Source organism: Electrophorus electricus, chromosome 16, assembly GCF_041902795.1.
Source record: "Electrophorus electricus isolate QZ-2024a chromosome 16, ASM4190279v1, whole genome shotgun sequence".
In the NCBI taxonomy this organism is placed as follows: Eukaryota; Metazoa; Chordata; class Actinopteri; order Gymnotiformes; family Gymnotidae; genus Electrophorus; species Electrophorus electricus.
Genome location: NC_137512.1, coordinates 1,531,549 through 1,550,229, shown reverse-complemented (window position 1 = coordinate 1,550,229; position 18,681 = coordinate 1,531,549). Strand labels below are relative to the sequence as shown.

General features: G+C 41.4%; 3 protein-coding genes across 10 annotated transcripts; 2 read left to right on the top strand and 1 right to left on the bottom strand.

Moving 5' to 3' along the window:
- Positions 1-520: 520 nt before the first annotated feature.
- rab41 (RAB41, member RAS oncogene family) lies at positions 521-8,368 on the top strand. 5 transcript variants are annotated; one of them, XR_014117511.1, is made up of 9 exons: positions 525-999; positions 1,961-2,019; positions 2,238-2,291; positions 3,538-3,643; positions 4,142-4,253; positions 4,643-4,736; positions 5,179-5,272; positions 5,933-5,999; positions 6,329-6,400. XR_014117511.1 is itself a non-coding variant. In XM_027018570.3 (8 exons), exons 1-8 carry the CDS (start codon positions 921-923, stop codon positions 6,391-6,393), a joined length of 636 nt encoding a protein of 211 aa, XP_026874371.1. In that variant the 5' UTR covers positions 521-920; the 3' UTR covers positions 6,394-8,368. The 5 variants fall into 5 exon arrangements, 4 of the variants coding, with proteins under 4 accessions (XP_026874371.1, XP_026874372.1, XP_026874370.1 ...); XM_027018570.3 differs by lacking the exons at positions 3,538-3,643; positions 4,643-4,736 and adding an exon at positions 2,743-2,848 and having other exon boundaries at positions 521-999; positions 6,329-8,368; XM_027018571.3 differs by lacking the exons at positions 3,538-3,643; positions 5,179-5,272 and adding an exon at positions 2,743-2,848 and having other exon boundaries at positions 526-999; positions 6,329-8,368.
- A 133-nt stretch (positions 8,369-8,501) lies between these two features.
- Positions 8,502-13,412, top strand: stard14 (START domain containing 14). Its single transcript, XM_027018568.3, has 6 exons — positions 8,502-9,326; positions 9,595-9,742; positions 10,057-10,160; positions 10,349-10,466; positions 10,581-10,633; positions 11,950-13,412. Exons 1-6 carry the CDS (start codon positions 9,141-9,143, stop codon positions 12,154-12,156), a joined length of 816 nt encoding a protein of 271 aa, XP_026874369.2. The 5' UTR covers positions 8,502-9,140; the 3' UTR covers positions 12,157-13,412.
- A 6-nt stretch (positions 13,413-13,418) lies between these two features.
- pdzd11 (PDZ domain containing 11) lies at positions 13,419-17,038 on the bottom strand. Of its 4 annotated transcripts, none has more exons than XM_027018538.3 (6): positions 16,914-17,038; positions 16,317-16,419; positions 16,068-16,208; positions 14,657-14,755; positions 14,508-14,568; positions 13,419-14,396 (listed from the first exon to the last, which is right to left on the bottom strand). In XM_027018538.3, the coding sequence occupies exons 2-6, from the start codon at positions 16,407-16,409 to the stop codon at positions 14,362-14,364; spliced, it is 429 nt and encodes a 142-aa protein (XP_026874339.1). In that variant the 5' UTR covers positions 16,410-16,419; positions 16,914-17,038; the 3' UTR covers positions 13,419-14,361. The 4 variants fall into 4 exon arrangements, with proteins under 4 accessions (XP_026874339.1, XP_026874341.1, XP_026874338.1 ...); XM_027018540.3 differs by having other exon boundaries at positions 16,317-16,416; positions 16,914-17,019; XM_027018537.3 differs by having other exon boundaries at positions 16,823-16,957.
- Between the last annotated feature and the right edge of the window lie 1,643 nt (positions 17,039-18,681).

Below are 18,681 nucleotides of genomic sequence, written 5' to 3'. Positions count from 1 at the left end.
CGTGGATTACAGGCGCGTGCCACCGCGCCCGGCGAGAACAAGCGGGATCTGCTCAGCTTTTTAGAAAGAAATAAGTCTCACCCAGTGTGCCATCCAGTGGTAAATGGTGGAACAGAAAAGCTTGAAATATGTCAACCACAGGGAAATGACTCCCTCAGTCGTAAACATGGTGTGTTACCAGGGTTTAAACATTTGCAAAATTCCAAGTAGCGGGTTTGTGATAGTTAGATGAATGTACTCAATGCAGGGACGTCATTAGGCTAATTTAAAGGGGAACGAAAGGTTTCCATGCACTAATCCCAGGAGCCACAAAAAATCGATACTAAAGCCATGATGCTTAATGTTTTTTCCATGAATTATTAAGCAGAAGTACTACACGACGCAAATATTAATGGCACGCTCATTTACAGGTACTACATTTCCCATAAAGACCCAGAAGGTTTCCAGACGCGTGGGCGGCAAACACTTTCGTTCAGAGCCAGTTAAGCCTCTTTTTCCATTATCTTGTGATAGCGTTGACTGTCTGTAGGCCTAGTGTTTGTGTAATAAAGCTATGGCATGGTAAATAAGACTTCATGTTATTATAGCCAGTGTTATTCTTATGACTTGGATAAGGACCAGAACCCTTATTCAAATAAATATGGCTAGTCTATTAGTCCTACAGTACTTGGTTAGTATGCACCACTTTATCTTAAAACAAAGATCATCAGTCAAATGGTTTTTGAGTTGAAGAGCCTCCATGGCACCTGAACTTCCCACCTCTGTCGCTATGTGGCGCTACATTACTCAGGAAACGTTAGCTGGCTTGCAGTCGTGGCGGTAGACTAAACAGGGTCCTCCGTCTGCACAGTACAACTACTAGATATCTAGCTATTGTCTGTTTATTTTTGATTTGGTTTGGTTTGTTTATTTTGATAAATATGTCTACCACGACCGGCGGCGGAGAGTTCGGTAACCCCCTGCGGAAATTCAAGCTCGTGTTCCTGGGCGAGCAGAGCGGTAAGAGGCCGCTGATGTAGCGCGGAGCATGCCAGCTAACGGCTGCTGTTTACAGACGGGTATATAAGGAGATATATATATATATAAGGCCTAACTGTGAGAAAACATGCAGCAGGTAGAATGGGCGATAATAATAATGTAATAATGCGTTACCAGAGGATGCAGCTAAGAGAACAGCTAACCTGGCAGCCTAGCCTAGCTGACTGAGTTAGCTTCCACCCCGTCCACATAACCGAGGAGCTCGCTGACTCGTGTGATGGGGAACTTCCGTTGTCATTATTTGAAGTAATCTGCGATAAATTCATACATGTAGGAATATAAGACGCGTTATTTACGCTGACTGATCACGCGAAATGTAACTGCTGTTAGCTTACCAAGCGTTAGCTAGTTAGCTCTATCTGTAGCGTACCTAACGCTAGCTAGCCAGCTAGCCACATTACCAAACAACGCTATTAGACAGCACTGGCTTAGGTATTTTGTATTATATTTGCCAGAGTTGTGCCATATACATTATATTTAAACATATTAAGAGAAACGTTTGAGTATGTCGTGAATGAATCGCTTGGTGGTGTATTTGTTCATGTGTAGGCCACAGGTTGCTAAGATAGCGAGCAGAGCTCAGTTCTCTGCGACATCATCTTAGATGGCTACCACGTAGACAGGCCGGCTGTCAGCGACATCATTGAGTGGCCTTTTACTTCTTTTCAATAAGAAAATTGTACCGTATCTACAAGCATTGTCCTGTCTATGCAGGATTCGGCGACACTTCACACGTATCTTTAAAAAAAAGATTCCTTATCTTAAGTCGTTGGTGTGAGTTACACCACCAATGTTGCCAGCTCAGCGAGCCTAGATGTGGTAAAAGCACGGTTGCTGCTAAAACCATAGTTGTGGTAAAACCATCATTTAGGCGTGGACGTTTCTCTAACTCCGACTAAAGTATGTCCCCCGTTTTTTGCAGTTGGGAAGACGTCTCTTATCACCAGATTTATGTACGACAGCTTTGATAACACCTACCAGGTATTACTGAGCAAACCCCATGTCTTAAGATCTTCTGGACGTCCAATCCAATGAATCTTAATGTATTTAAAATCCACTCAGTCTTAATTTATTGATTTAATATCCAATGAAGTTAGATTTTGTATTTTGTTTTAGGAGAACTTTTATGTATGATAAAGTAACAGATAACTTAAATATTAATGCTTGTGTAACACAATGTGTGTTTTTTTTAACCTTAGGCAACAATCGGTATAGACTTTCTATCAAAAACCATGTATTTGGAAGATCGTACGGTAAGCAGTATTTACCATGGATAACTGCAGATCTTTACAGGAGTCAATAATACTAATCTTTGCAGATCTTTTATTTTCTTTCATGATGCAGAAGTTTATTTTGCATCCGTTATTGGGCTTAAAACAAAAAAAGAATAAAAGCGACCCGTGCTGACTTAAGTGTTCACTATTTTCCAGAGGCTCTTCACCCTGTTGTCTGTTAATGTTCCTGTAAATAGCATGTTACATTTTGACTTATTTCATATCCATCCAGCATATTCTGCACCGCAGTGGAACAGGAGCATTCCAGTTTTCGTTTGCGTATTACCTTGTGCATGCCTGCCCCTCGTCAATCATCATTTTAGTTTTCTTCATTTTTGGTTGGGTTGTGTCTCTTTCCTCCCTCACCTCACTCATGGCTGTTTTGCTGAACGGGGCCCCCTGGTGGCCTGCTCCCTGTGAATGGTGATAGATTCGGCTGCAGCTGTGGGACACGGCGGGGCAGGAGCGCTTCCGTAGCCTCATCCCCAGCTACATCCGCGACTCTGCAGCTGCTGTGGTGGTGTATGACATAGCAAGTAGGTAGCAGCTGCTGCCGCGGTGCGCCGTTGTCGTGTCCACAGCACGTGGTGCAGTGCGTTGGGGAGCTGCTGGCATGAATGGCACTCGCGGCTTCATAAGTATGTTGGATAACATGGTATTTTTCCCGTAGATGGTGGGAAGAGTACTTAGTAACCCCTGTCCCGTGAATGCAACTTATAAGGGGCCTGGTATTTGCAGCTTTGATTGAGATCTGCTGTACTCAAGAGAGCAGCTACAGAAAATGAGCATCTAGATTATAGAAGAGAAAAAAAAAACTGGCTGTGTCGTTCCATGACGGTGCAAAGCGTGAACATCCCGCTGAGCAGAGAACTCCCAGAGTGTCCAGCATTACTTTAGCACAGAGTGCCATTCCTAAAGCATCTTGTGAGGAACAGCAGTGAGGAAATGCACCACTCAAATCTTGTCTGCATGGAATGATGCCTTCTAACATCTCGAAAATTCTCTGGCTAATTCTCAGATCTGTGCATTGCCTCTGCTGGGTGATGAAATAAATGTTAAGGTGCATTTCTCAATAGCCTTTTTTTTTTTTTTTTTTACCCAGCTCTCTTGCATTCTGTTCTGTTCTGCTCTGTTGTATCTTCATTCTTGTCTGTTTCTTCCCCTCCCCTGCCCCTTTCTCTCTCTATCGGCCGTGTGTTTTGCATGCTGGTGACTGTGCCCTCAGGTTCGGCTGCAGCTGTGGGACACGGCGGGGCAGGAGCGCTTCCGTAGCCTCATCCCCAGCTACATCCGCGACTCCACTATCGCTGTGGTGGTCTATGACATCACCAGTGAGTCACAGCGACACACGGGGTCAGGTAGCATAGTGCAGCGGGTGCTGTGTGTCTCCAGGGGACAGGTAGCATAGTCCAGCAGGTGCTGTGTGTCTCCAGGGGACAGGTAGCATAGTCCAGCAGGTGCTTTCAGGTTCACGCCTACTCAGCTGTCATTGGAAATTTTATTTATTTTCTTTCATCTTGCCAATCAATGTCTCCTGTAAAGGAAAGCTCGGGATTCAATAATGAAACACGCTTTCAAAAATCTTCACTTTTTGACTGCTTTAGATGCACAACAGCATGTTTAAATTCTCAGCTCATTGCTGCCCTGAAACAATTCTAGTTTCAACTAAACAGCCCTTCATTGTATGTTCAACTTTAAACTAACAGTCTACATGCTTAATTTCCTCTAAGAGCTTGCTTTTGATGTGAAGCGAGTGTGATCACTTGTAATGAATGAAGTCTGAAATAAATGAAGTTTGTCTATGTTGACATCATGTTTCTCCCCTTCAGATCTCAACTCCTTCCAGCAAACTTCAAAATGGATAGATGACGTAAGAACGGAGAGAGGAAGTGATGTCATTATTATGCTGGTTGGCAACAAAACAGACTTGGCTGACAAAAGGTATAGTAGTAACGAAAATGGGCCGTTAAAGTTGACAGATATTTGTACTGTTCATACTTGGGCCTGTTCAGTAGTGTGAACATGCTCGCCCAGCCTCCAGGTACTAAAGTGTTTTTCCTCCTCAAGCTGTATACTACATGCCTTCAGCATCCCACTTTGTTTTAGTTTTTCTTTTTGATCCTTATGATTTCGGTGCAGTCTCTTGTCATCACCAAGTTTGAAATTATGTTGTTAATCCTTTTTTTTGGTAAATCATATTATTGATCAATCTTATTATTTCCATGGTAGTTATTTTAGTTATTTTGATTTCCTACTATCACTGCTGTCTTTTCATCTTCATTATGATTTGAACCATTTCCAAACCCTTCCTTTCCGCTGGACTGTGGCAGGCAAGTTTCAGTAGAAGCTGCAGAGAGAAAAGCTCGGGATCTCAATGTGATGTACATAGAGACCAGCGCCAAGGCTGGTTATAACGTCAAGCAGGTAGGTCCCGTGTCATAGGTGTGTAGATCGAACTAAGGAGGAGACTGTGTCCATTTCGCCCTTCCCTTGAGATAGTAGATGTTGTAATTGGCCACAGATCTTGACTGTTGTTCTGTGTGAATGATCTGTCACTGGTGTTTTGTCATTGATGCTGGGCAACTTGAGATGTTCAGTCATTTTTCACCAGGGCTGCTGTTACTTCTTCTCAGCTTTTGAAAGCATATCGGGGGGGAAAAAAAACAAAACCCAACTAATCTTTTCCCTTTCCCCCGTACTAATCTGAAGTTGAGTTTCTCCATTTTCTCTTTTCCTCTCTCTCTCTCTCTCTCTCTCTCTCTCTCTCTCTCTCTCTCTCTCTCCCTTTCCTGTTCTTGTCGCTGTTTGATTCCCCACCACCCCGTGTCTGTCTGTGTTCCTCCCTTCCTTGCTCGGACCTGAGCAGACAGATCACTACGGAGGAGGGCGAGCAGAGAGCTAAGGAGCTGAATGTCATGTTCATTGAAACCAGTGCAAAGACTGGCTACAATGTCAAACAGGTATCAACCCAGTGAAACCAGGACAGCTCAGCCCCACCTGCCCCTCATCAGCCAGCATTTGTCAGCTCTCGCTCTCTCTCTCTCTCTCGCTCTCTCTCTCTCTCTCGCTCTCTCTCCCTCCCTCTCTCTCTCTCCCTCCCTCTCTCTCTCTCTCCCTCCCTCTCTCTCTCTCTCTCTTTCTCGCCATCGCATTTGTTCTGCCATCTGTTTCGGCCTCGCCCATATTTGACATTCTCTCCATGTTTCACAAGGACAGCGTTCTTCTGCTAGCGTTCTTTATCTGTTGCACGGGTTTTTCTTGCATTTCGAGTTGGTCACTTGTAGTGCTTCCCGCGCCCTGTGCCGCGGGTGCCCTCCTGCCTTTTACCCGGGCAGACCAACAGCTAGATTTTTCGTGCTGAGTTGAATAAGAACATCTTGGCGTGATGCGTCTAACGTTCTCTTTGTAACCAGAATATTCAGAGTTCATACGTTGTTTTAAACCTTTAGCGTCATTTGTTGTCATAAAATTAAATGTCTACCCCCAAAGTCAGAGAAGTCAGAGAAATCACAGTTCCCAGTGCCGCACAGAAGCAGTTTTACTTTAGTTTTACTCGAGTGTGCTTTTAGCTTGTGTGTCAGAATTTGGCCTCGTGTGAATTAATTTTACTTTTCCTATAGCTGTTTCGACGTGTTGCAGCAGCCTTGCCTGGGATGGATAACACACCAGAGAAAAGCAAAGAGGACAGTATCCTTTAAGAGGCAAACTGGTGCGGTTCTGTTGCGAGTGTTGGCACGCTGTACGCAAACGTCTATATCACCTGTGTTCGCACACAGTAACGTGCATATTTTTTGTACTCCTAGATTACCTAGAGTATTGATGTCACCTGTTTATTACGTAAGAATCATGGCACATGGCACTGATCATTTCATCAGGGTTGATCATATCTGATGAAGCACCCTTGTTCCGTTGTTCCTATATTTGATTAGTATATCGTCTGCCAGATTTAGTTATCCCCCTTTAGAGGTTGTACTTCACTGTGAGTGTGAGGTGGCTGTCCTTAACACGACTCTCAGTGATTGACATCAAACTGGAAAAGCCACCAGAACTGCCTGTGACTGAGAGCAGCTGCTCCTGCTAGTAGCCACCAGACCAGCCCTGCCTCCTTCCCCTTATCCCACCTCCTCCCCAACAGCAGCTTGTCTTTCAGTGGCCACTTGCTTCAGCCTGTGGCCCTGAGTCACCACTCGGAGAACCTTTAATTTCCCCTTGACTCAGTGACTTTTTCGGAGTAAACGTGTGGATGTGCTATTACTCTGTATTAAAACAGATTATCAAAAAATATATATGTTAAAGGGAAAAAAGTTAACAAATCACAGCATAAGTGCTCATTGGATTCTCACCTATTCTGACTGCATGGCATTATATAAAATTGCAGACTGACACAGCTTGATTGCGTGTTGGGTTTTTGACTTCTTAACGTTGTGAGATTTTGTTTTGTTCAGCTCATGTTGGACCAATTTCCCCAGGCTTTAATGTCTTCTTTAATTTCATGAGTGATGAGAGGAACCGGAAACACTGATTACTAATCAGGAGTTTTTACATTGTCAGTTTTTGCTAGATGTGTCTTCTGGGCAGCAGCTCTTCACAAGAAAGCAGAAGAGCTGAGTCTGATCCAGGCATTGAGAAAATGGGGCATCGTCTAGCGCTATGTTCTTGTGAAGTTAATTATGATCTCAACACACAGTTACACATAATTGGATTCTGTCAGATTTGTTGTTGGGGACTAGTACAGTTTTGTTTTTTTGTTTTTTTCCCTTTTTTTCTTTTGTTAAAGTTTATTCTTTTGATCTTTTAGGTCTTTCGCCAAAGACGACAAAGTTTGAATGAGGCGATTTTTAGACAAACCTCAGCATTCTGGTCAGACTCATGCCTCTTTTTAAACATGCAAGGCATTAGGGGGACTGCATAGATCTCGAGTGTACTTACCTGGGAAAAAACTGAAACGCTGTCAATATACATTCTCAAAAAAAAGTTATTCTATATACTTGGTTTCATTAAACCTGAAACGTACTGTGTACCAGCCATAAACTGTTATTGAGATTTAAACGTAATAGTAAAACTACATATGTACTAATAAACAAGTCTCCCTAAAATAACAAGGAAACACTGGTAATTTACAGTAGAGGCCATATCGAAGTTCATCAGCTGCGTTTGGTGTCTGTACTCACCGTCTCAGTTTTTTTGGCCTTGTGTTTGGTATACTGTTGTAGGACAGCATGCTATGTAAGGATGCTTTAAACAAAATAAAACTGCTTGTTTCATCCAGTCGTAGTGCACCAGACCAAGCCACACATCTGTGGAGTGGCCTGCTGATTACCCTGGAGCTACAGAGGGGTTTCCTTATACGCAGCTATTGCTTAGTGTAGAGAAATGTCTTGAGGAATTTAACCTGTGTTGCTATTGCTTTTTTTTTTATGACTGTTTGGTTTGTGTTAATTTATTTATCTCACTAGAAACAAAATGTCGTATGCTTGGCCTGAATGGCAGTTATTAACACTTTGGAAACAAGCAGTTGATTTATGGTTTGTGATTATGCTTGACTACTGTATCACAGAGACCTGGTTTTGTAATTTTCTCATCACTATGGTCACACTACATATGACCTTTCCCTACCAACTGTATGCTCTGTGTGTAGTTGTAATCTAGCCTGAGTGAACCTATAGCTGCTCGGGGCATCACATGCTCAAATACACACTCACACTGTCTCACACACGCACACACTCACACTCAAAAACACTTGTTTTTGGCTGTACACTTTCTGTTACCAACTATACACGTACCTATCGGCTAGCTTGTTTTAAAATATTAGCATTTGGTATTATTTGGATATGTAAGTTTTTCATTACAAGATCCAACTCTTCTGAACAGCTCTACCCTTTGTCACTGACTGAGTCTTCAGTTGTGTGCTATTCTGAAGTGTTTGTCTGTTTGAAATATGCTGTCTACTAGTGTTTAGCAAAGTTTGTGGAAAAATTTACTATTATCTGCTGTAAAAAACAGAAGGTTAAAGAAACACTGAAGTGTATCACATGAAATAAAGATATTTCACCAAACATTTATTGACCTGGCCTGATCGATGGTACAAATTACATCCTTTTTGAAGTTTAAGTCTTCTTTCTCTGTGAGAAATGACATGATGATAACGACGGTAAAAAAAAAAAAAAAGGAACATTTTGGATAAGATCTATTTATTTAGGTATTTCATGCCTGAGGTCTACAATATTGGTTTATTGTCCAAAGTATATAATTTTGTTCGTTGGAAATAGACTCGTAAATGTCCCTTTTCTTCTGGTCTGGAATAGTGCTTCACCTCAGACTGGCGGGACTGGGGTGAGCAGTGAGGCCGTCAGTCGGTGCCTTGGGCAGTGGGTGAACGTTAGGATGAATTCACGGGGTTTTAGGCACCCGAACCAGCTGAAATACGCAAGTATTTACTATCATTAACACATCGACATCCAAGGCGTTCGACACACTTACAATCCGAAAGAAGTGGGAATGTTACGGTTGTTTTCCAAAATAACGTGAGGCGGCTCTGTAGGACCCTCAGGTAAGGGACACGTAGGCGTGCTCTGTGCGCACTGCACCTGGCGCACCTGCACTTCCGGAGGCGATAGGGAAAGAATTGGAGCAAAAATCCAGTCAAACTTGAAATGTTGAAACGGGATTAAGAGTGCGCCTCTCTGTCAGACCGCAGTACGAATCTCGTCGTAGAACTGGACACACACTGCTGCTGAAAGTCGCATTTCTTTCTCTTGTAGTGAATTTAACTTTAGGACGCGCCAAGGACTACTGTCTGGTATTGGATATTTTTGCCTATCCTTAGTTATGTCTCTGACTTCACGAATTATTCCCGACGAGTCAGTTTTTTCTGACTTTAAAAGGCAGTGTATGTCGACCGACAACTGGCAAAATAAATACAGTAAGACCGGTATGGAGGTGTGGGTAGAAGTGCCGCCCTTATCGTGCACGCAGGGGCACAAAAGCAGCGTCTCTAAGGTGCACAAAATAAAGGTGAGTGGCGCGTTCACGTTTTAGGTTACAGTCATTTTAGTGCGCTTCAATGTCACGCCACTGGTATCTGCCAAAAGAAGTGCCTTAACATAACTTTATAGTACAACATTGTTAGATAATGAAGGACAAAAGCCCCCCAAAACCTTTAGATCTCTAACTGCAGATGAATTGTTTTATTATGTTTGCATTAATCTGACGTGTCCTATTCTGCACTGTTCTGACTGGATATCCATTAGAAAAAATCACACAGTGTGTATCTTCCACACAGTGTAGAATCACCATAAATGATGTCTCAGCTGCCACAATGTATGATGTGCTTCATGATAACAAGTACCGGAAAACATGGGACCCCGCTATGCTGGAGAGTTTTGAAATAGCGCGCCTTGGCCCCAATGTTGACGTGGGCTATTACTCATGTGAGTACTCCCCTCACCAGTACATCACTCCAGCAGTCCCACATGCTTCCTTTAATCCATGCGCTTTCTGCCAAAGTCCTTAGGCATACGTGGTTTACTTGCTTTCATTATATGATGAACACTGATGGTCCAGTGCTGTTTCCCTATCTGCGGTCCTAAAGTGCCAGGAACAGATTAATAGTGTGTTTATGCCACCATGAGGGTTAGTCCTCCATTCAGCCTGAGCCCATAGCTGAGCTAACAAAGCAGTGACAGAGGAAAACTTTAAGTCCACACTCTTAAAGGGTTTAATTGTTTTTACTCTGTATCCGTAGGGTTGTGTCCTAAGCCGCTGAAAAACAGAGACGTGGTTACCCTACGTTCTTGGGAGGCATCTGAAGATGAATACGTCATTGTTAACTACTCTGTCAAGCATCCAGTATGTCAGAATCCAGTATCTTTGCAATTTAATTGTTAGTTTTGTGCAACAGCATACTCTAATATAAGCATCTTATTGGGGTAAACCATGTTAGCTAGTTTTTCTATTTGTGTCGTGAGACTTAACTGAATGTTTTGAAGTGTTGTAAGTATGTTAATGTGTCTGATGGAAGTTTGTGTTTCTTACAGAAATACCCTCCACGTAAAGGTCTTGTAAGAGCAGTCTCCATTCTGACGGGTTATTTGGTGAAACCAACAGGACCAAACAGTTGTCTTTTCACATACCTCTCACAAGCTGATCCTAGAGGTAAAATATCTCAGTTGGACTCCAGTATTCTCATGCTTTTGCTAGCAACATGGTGACTGAGTTGAAGATGACTGAGTATTGAGTATGTGTCTCATCAATCTTCTCATCAATTAGGCTCTCTTCCCAAGTGGGCAGTCAACGCAGGATCTCAGATCCTGGCTCCCAAAGTAAGTGAATTGTTTAAGTTCCTTTTAGGTATTTGGTGTAGATTGACCAGTGAAGCTTGAGGTCTGATGTGGAGTTCTGGTTTGACGGTCAAATAACCTAGTATTGATTCTTATTCTACAGATGTTGTGTTTAATGGGGTCGTATTTGTTACCAAGGAACACTGAGGAAATCAGGCGTTAGTGTTTTGAGTTCTCTGTCGAGTTTGGCTCATGAAACATTTTATATTTGACCTCTAATAATAAAAGAATCTGTACCTAATCAATATAGCTATAGCAGCTTTGCATTTTAGTTTGTCAAAAGCATCTGGTGCGGTAACCTAAAACATTTTGGAAGCAGAACAATGTGAAAGCTTTCCCATTTTCTGAAGGCTGGTCCAGGGCTGTTTCTCCAAGGGTTTGCTCATTCACGCTGAGCAGCACAGTTTTAAGGACAGCAGGCCAAATTCCTAATTCCTATTTAACGTGGCGCTCATTCATAGTTATCCCGCATGTTTGCGGGCGTGTTTGCTTGGTATGTGCTACTGCATTTATTCCTCGTTTGCATATAATATTGGCTATTCATAATAGAATAATCCAGTAGAAATACTGAAAACCTCAACTCATCGCAATCATGCAATTACTGTCTTTGGTGGAGGCTACAAATGCGATAGGTGTTTTATGAAACTGGCAGTTTTCAGCATAGCACAGTCATCTTTCTTTTGGCGTGGGGCTTTATTATGTATAGCCCGTAGTTACATGTCGACTTTGATAGGATTTCTTTGGCATAAGTAAATTTAACACAGCGGTAAGTTGATACCGGTGCGCTAATTATCACCACGGTAACTTCCTAGGAATATGAATTTAATACCGGGTTGTTCTGAACGCTGATCAGTTGTATCCTCATAAATTCTTCAAATTTTTTTTCCCAGTGTGGTTTTAAATAGATCATGTAGAACTGGCTCATCTAGTTTCATACGATAAGAGGATCACTTCTGCTATTTAAATCTAGTCAGGCCAACGTGTATGGCCTGAAGGCAGTAACCTCATAAACATTCATGATATTCAAGTTTTCAACACTCACAGTGAGTTGTATGTTCAAGGCTGTGGGAACCACCAGCTGATAAGTGTGACTAAACCACACCGACACTCTTATAGTTCTCGTGTGTGTCCGCATAGATATCTGACTCAGAAAGTGCATGACATTTAAGGAAAAAAGTATGTAAGGTGAGTCAGTTCCAGTCTGGTGAAGCAGCATTCCATTGCCATAGGAACAATGAGGGCTTATTTGTCATATGCGTCAAAGGTCGTACCACGTAAGTTGCTTCCCTTCTCGGCAGGTTATGAGAAGCGTGTACAAGGCAGGTCAGAACTATTTGGCATGGAAGGCCCAGCACTCCCCAGAATACAAACCCTGGCTCTACCCCATCCAAAGTCAGCTTCCCATGATGGACCCAGCAGAGCTGGCGATCCAGCGCGGAGACTCACTGGAGAATGTGGACGAAAGCTCGGCCCAGCAGGTACAGGACCTCGAGGACAGTAGCTGAGGAATAACGGCAGGAGAACAAAAGAGAAACGGATGCTTGCCTTCTCATTTAGGCACTACTCCAGCCATGCAGTCTGTGCTGCTAATGTCTTCATCTCCTGTTGCTCTAACAGAGGTGTTGTGCCACAGACCACAGTGGCTAATTACAGAAGTGTCTCATATGTTTACAACTTTCTGTTTATAATCGTAAACCCAGAATTGCATCTGAGAATTTTCTTATAAGCATGCACAATTAATTTATTTACTTTCCACTTGGAGTTTAAAAAGTGGCCAACATTGCCAAACCTTATGATTGTAAATCCTTTCAAGCTCCAAATGGAAAAAAAAACCCTGTTATTGTTGCCTCTGTACTTTAACTGATTAATTATAACCAGTAAATGAAGGTGAATTACCTTTCTTTAATGTAAAAGAAAAAAAAGCATTCCTTAGCTTTTACTTCTTTCCTAGACGAAAAGCACACGGTTGATGTAAAACTGCAGTCATCGTTATGTTTCATACATGTGTGTTTGCACACCACTCACAGGGTGTGTTTATGGGCGTGTGTGTAAATGATTTGATTTTAGGTAGATGACTAAGAGAATGAAGTGTTCAATTATTGTATGTATCAGAACAGGACTGTCAGTTTGCACTGGGCTACCTCAGATTTATTTATGAAGTATAGCTACAATTGTCTTGAACAGACAGGGGCTGGCTTGCAAAGTCAAGCAACCTTTATTAATTATTTTTTCAAGCTCCTATATTGTGCAAGTTCAGCCCAGGGGTTCACAGTTCCAGTCTGATGCAAACCATGCAAACCATGTTTTGCATTTTCCTCCTCCAACACACCCGAGTCCCTCCAGGCCACGTAACTACGGAGCTGTGTAAATCAGGAGGCTAAGAGCGCTGATTTAAACCAAATAAAAGGGACTGAGGAGAAAAGCTTGCTATCTAACGCTTGCTAATACAAATGTCCCGTGACGTCCCTCCGTACTGCTGTTTTCTCCGAGTTGACTGTCTTCCCATATAACAACTGCTCTGGAAAGAAAATGGGCTAGAACAGTTGACAAACATTTATATATAAAATAAATGGAATATATTTCATATACTGGAATATATTAACCTTTTATAACCTTTAACCTTTAATTCTTTATGGACATGATGAAGTGTTTGTTTATTTACTGTGGAATAAGTCTATTTTAAAAATGTTTTCTGTGTAATATCCCAGACTTCTCATTAATTTTCCTATTGTGCCATTTTAGTAATAAAAATGGAAATCACCACAAGTGTATCATTTTTATTTATTAAAAGGTGCTATTCAAGAGTCACCACAAGTAAAAAAAAAACATCAACTGTTCTCTTTCACCAGAGAGTATTAAGTTAGTTCCTCAAACCAATATTCTCCGAAGGCTTCCCTAACTGTGGAGAAACCACAAAATCACAGATGTTACCACGGTTGTTCTCATTTTCAGAATTCCTACTAAGTAGGAGTATTTTTCTATTTCTATCAAGTTAATGATCGGTATAACTTTCAGCAGCAAATACATCAGTTAGGGCATCCAGTTGCAAAAACTATGAAGGTAAAACAAAATACTTTGTTCTTGTTTTCATCATCAAAAGACACATCAAGACAGTGGTGGTGAGAATAAAGATTGTGATCCCTACCAGCACCCATCATGCTAATCTAAGGACGATCGGTAGTCCTTCTTCATCTCCAAACTCCAATTACGTTAAACAATTCTGCCGTTATATTAGTTAATAAATAATCAATCAGGTTTACATTACAAATCAATACTATAGGTCATACAATAGTATGATAATATTCATACTACAGTCCCTTAAAAAGGTACTAAACATGGACACCTGCCTGAAGGCGATACCATCTCTCCCTTAACAGCATTCTCTTCTAGTCAACAGCGCAAGTTTCTTTTGTTTTAGCTTTTAAAACCTTTTTAAAAGGCCTCAAGTCAATGTGTTACCTGCCTGAGGCTACAACACAAATGGAATAATGGCATTATGTTTGTACTGAGAGATGTGCAGTCTTATGACTACACTCCTAAACGTTAGACAGGTGTTTTGCAGGGGCACCGATCATTTCCATGTCTGACAACATATGAATACAGCAGTGGTCAAAGAGAGCAGTCGGGACGAAGAGAGAGCGTTACACGCTAGAACGGGACCTCAGCGCCTTACTGCCTCATTCATTCACTCTTCGGCGGACGACTGCCACCTAGTGGACTGTCCTCTCCTTCTGTCTTTGGTAATCTAACAAGTGAGATTGAGAACGCTGAATATTGTATATTGTCAGTGGATTGATTTCACAGATTAGACACTAGATCAGGTACTAGCATTACAAAAATGAGCGACAGAACTCACTGTATGGGAAGTAGCGCACCCTCATCAAAATCTCCCTGGCGGTCTTCAGAATTTCCACAGCCTAAAACAGACAGAGGGAGCTACAGTGTGGGTGTGAGGGAGAACGACAAAGCCCATATTAACTTTGGTTGCTTTTACTGGTCACTTACTTTTGAGTGCTCTATGTCCTGAAAGTCCACCTCGTTAACTGAGAGCACCTGATCTCCTTCCTGAAGTCCTGCTCGGTGGGCATCAGAATCTGGCACCACCTAATCCACCAAACAGGAGGAGGGAATCCTCTAAAACCAGCACCCAGTCTTATTTGTATAAGGCTCATCATTATAATTGATAAACAAATCAACAAATTGAAGTGCATTTAAGCATGAACCTCAAACAACAACAACAACATCAACAACAAAAACAACTAAATCTGAAAGGAAGAGAGAAAACAGAAGACCTGAATGCAACTAGAAGAGCCGAGGTCAGACAGTAAACACAATGTGAAGGAGAAACTGAGCTGGTAATACAGGAATGCCTAGAGGGGGATGACCTGGGCAGGAAACAGAAACCAGTTCTACAGCGTCACAAACCCGTTTCTCTCGCAGTCTGAATCTGCTCTTTTCAAGAGTTACACAGCAGGATTTTAGTGCGAGGTTGTCTGCACTAGAGTGACACCATGCTCAGTGAGAGAGTGGTCACCTCTGTGCTCCAACAAACCTCCAAAGGCTCCTGGTCTACACAGGCTGCAGCTCTGTGATTTTAGACCCATCACCCTCACATAAAGAAAACTCTCACAGTTAAGTGTTATCACTCCTGCAGCTTACCAAGGGCATCTAGGTGTTGAAGCTATGACACCCACTCTGCTGGACAAAGTTACATCAAAATTCAGACTGAGCCATGCTGTCCCCTTCCCATAAATCACACCTGAACGACAACAGTAGTTTGGTTGGCTCCAGCACGACTGTATGTGGAACACCTTCTCCTACTGCTCTGTCCTGAATACAGGAGTTCCTCAAGGTTTGCACGATCCATCCTGTTGTTCTCCATAAACTCTAATGAAGTTCAGTATTGGCCCAGTGACACGCCAGCAGGTTGCAAGCTAATACACACTAAAAATAAGTACAAAGTACAAAAAGGTGGAACATGCTCTCACTTCTAACACCTGCAAACTGTAAACAAAAAACTCACATTTCTGGAAAGTTTTCATTACAACTGATTATGTCAATAAGAAAACACGTCACTCTTATCAGTAAATTGAGCGTTCATATCAGTGCACTAATGGACAGGTCACCAAGTCTGACATTTAAAACTGTTTCAAAATACAGAAACCTTAGTCAAACAGAAACTACCACAGGCCATTAATCAGGTCAGCAAAACTTTAGTCTCTGATTAGATCTGCTCAATTCAAAGTGTAAAAGATCTACAGTCACCCCAACACAGATCCCTTTCACAGACCATTTAAGATGCTGACATCAATCTGCAGACTGAAAGACACTTTAATTGAAATGTATTGAGAAACAAAATATTCAGGTTCTGATTCTGGTCAGCTGGAAGAAGCTGGAAGAACTGAGCCATGTTTACCTTGGAAATAAATATCCCAAGCTGGGAAGCCTTTCCACCCCGGATATTGAAGCCAAGTTGAGCTCCGGGAGGTTTTTGTAGGACGATAGTGCGTGGCAGAAACTGAGTGAGTTCATTATTATAATCAGGGTGGTTTATCCTCTGTAGGTTAATGTGAGAAAAAAAACCCCCATAACATTAAATACTGATACGATATTGTAAATAGTTAAATTATTAAGTAACTGTGATACAACTGCAGGCATTTATTACATCCTGTGGAGGAACCCACGCGGGGGGATTTTCGTAGGAGGGCAGAAAAACCACAGGCAGCTGATAGTCATCATAGGGAATTTTCTGATCCATATTTCACCTGCTGAAACAGGTGTACATGAAAGAAATCATATACATCACACACACACACACAAATATATATATATATATATATATATATATATATATATATATATATATATATATATATGTATGTATGTATGTGTGTGTGTGTGTGTGTGTGTGTGTGTTATGTATAACACTACTAACTAGCTACTTCTACGACTGCTGCTATAATTGAGCCAAAGGAGAAAAGTCCCAAAATGACATCTTTAGTTAGTTGTTTAGCTACTGCAGAGTACAAGAGCACTTTAAGCAGACAGAGAGTTAGTTATCCTGACTGGGTACTTATGCTGTACAGCGTCTGTCGGTGCCTATACAAACACACTTAGCACCATACACCTCCTAGACTGCTAGCTAGCTAATACAAGCAGAAAAATACTAACCTGGGTTGCTCAAAAATGGATGTTGCAAGGACAAATGTTAAAGCTGGTATTTAAATGTAAAGTGGGTAATTTCTTCAATAACACCACTCACCGTACCCAGCCAGAAACCCTCCCCAGCGTCCACTTCTTCTTCTTCTTGGGGTCTTGGTTCGTACTCCTTCTTGTAAGCCTACTGCCACCTACTGGACTGGCGTGGAAACATCAGTACAAATCATCCCTGCGCTGGAGACGAGCCGGAACAGCGTGGAAACATGTGCTTATGAAGACCAGAGTCAAGGGCGCAGCGGAGATATCAGGCAGCAAGTGTAGCAAACCGCTAGGCACCACCTCTGCACCAATGTCCTCTTGCTGTGGTCCATTGCATGTACCTAGTTGTACATTCAATCCATTCGGCTTGTTTACTAATTTGTTCTAAAGCACTTCTTAACAAGCCACGTTGTCTTCCATACTGATGGCAGTTTCCTGTCTCCCTCCATTGATAACCTTGGAGTCGTAACCTTTGCACTTTCCTTTGGCTATTTTTGAGAATTCAGAACTTGCCCGTCCCTTTCTGCTGCTGACACGTTTATTTCTAGCCTTCTAGATTACAACTAGAACTCCCTTATAAATGCTCTCAGTTGGAGGTTTCTTCATTTGTCGACGTTCAAGTTTCTGACCAACAATATTTCCAAATGCTGCATTATCCCTGTGCTTCATAACCTGCACTGGCTCTCTATAAAGCAAACTCTATGTACTTCAAAGTCCTTAAAATTATTATTATTATTATTATTATTATTATTATTATTATTATTATTATTATTATTATTATTATTATTATCATTATTATTCCCTGGTAGTTTTATACATTTTAGTGCAGTCAGGCTCTTCTAACCCTTCAGAGAAAGGTAATAAATAAAGTCGAATTAAAAACATCAACCTATTCATATAACCTACTTGACATATACTTCGTTATTCTAAAAAAGACGCATGTCTGTCTGAGAGCTGAACTAAACAAAAATTGTTCATTAGTGTGGTTGCAAAGACTCAGTGCTGTGTAGAAGGGTCTGTAGCATTATTAGTTAAACACATAGATTGTGTGTGTGTGTGTGTGTGTGTGTATATATATATATATATATATATATATATATATATATATATATATATAGAGAGAGAGAGAGAGAGAGAGAGAGAGAGATAGTCTATGGTAAAACATCACTGTCTATGTGTTATCTTAGGCACCCTACTTTAAATGGTGACTACAACTGATACAGACATTGTGGTGTTTCTAATTGAAAAGTTTGTTTCAGTTCGTTTGCTGAATTTTTGTGAGATTTTCATTGAAGGATAACTTATCCTTCAATGAAAACCTCACAAAAATTCAGCAAGTTTTGCTAACTCCATCTATACATTTTAGCCACAAAGAAGAAGGTTATGTAAGTAAGTTAGTTTCTCCAACAACAGCTAGCTGGCAGCATACTCCACTTTGGTTTTGTCAACCCAAACAATAATTTAAGGTTCCACCTGATGCACTGATTTTTTATTTATCTATTGTAAGCTGTCTTTGAAAAGCACTATACAAAATTATTGTTGCTTGTCGTGTTTCTGAATATATTTGTGTTGTTTCAGTAATAAGTTCAAATATAAATTTATTAAACAGAATGCGTGTTCTAGTAGAGTATATTACAGTGTACTTCCTGGACATGCCAAAAGGGTGAAAGGAGAAGAATTTCCCTTGATGACTGGAACATTCCCAAAGGTTGCGTATGCTTCTACAACCAGTCAGACATGTTTTAATGCAGAAGATGAATGGGTTTACTCTGCCCTCCCCTTGCTAAACATTCATGGTGAATGTGAAAGAATAAAAATACTTTCTTCATTGG

What these genes read in the sequence shown, in the direction of transcription:
- stard14 (XM_027018568.3), top strand. Translation starts at nt 9,141, where the DNA reads ATGTCTCTGACTTCACGAATTATTCCCGACGAGTCAGTTTTTTCTGAC. An exon ending in TGACGTGGGCTATTACTCAT is followed by an intron (nt 9,743 to 10,056) that starts GTGAGTACTCCC and finishes CTGTATCCGTAG; the next exon opens with GGTTGTGTCCTAAGCCGCTG. An exon ending in CTCAGATCCTGGCTCCCAAA is followed by an intron (nt 10,634 to 11,949) that starts GTAAGTGAATTG and finishes CCTTCTCGGCAG; the next exon opens with GTTATGAGAAGCGTGTACAA.
- rab41 (XM_027018570.3), top strand. Translation starts at nt 921, where the DNA reads ATGTCTACCACGACCGGCGGCGGAGAGTTCGGTAACCCCCTGCGGAAA. An exon ending in GGTGGTGTATGACATAGCAA is followed by an intron (nt 2,849 to 4,141) that starts GTAGGTAGCAGC and finishes TCTCCCCTTCAG; the next exon opens with ATCTCAACTCCTTCCAGCAA. An exon ending in AGAGAAAAGCAAAGAGGACA is followed by an intron (nt 6,000 to 6,328) that starts GTATCCTTTAAG and finishes CACGACTCTCAG; the next exon opens with TGATTGACATCAAACTGGAA.
- pdzd11 (XM_027018538.3), bottom strand. Translation starts at nt 16,409, where the DNA reads ATGGATCAGAAAATTCCCTATGATGACTATCAGCTGCCTGTGGTTTTT. An exon ending in CGTGGGTTCCTCCACAGGAT is followed by an intron (nt 16,209 to 16,316) that starts GTAATAAATGCC and finishes ATTAACCTACAG; the next exon opens with AGGATAAACCACCCTGATTA. An exon ending in TTGGGATATTTATTTCCAAG is followed by an intron (nt 14,756 to 16,067) that starts GTAAACATGGCT and finishes TTGGTGGATTAG; the next exon opens with GTGGTGCCAGATTCTGATGC.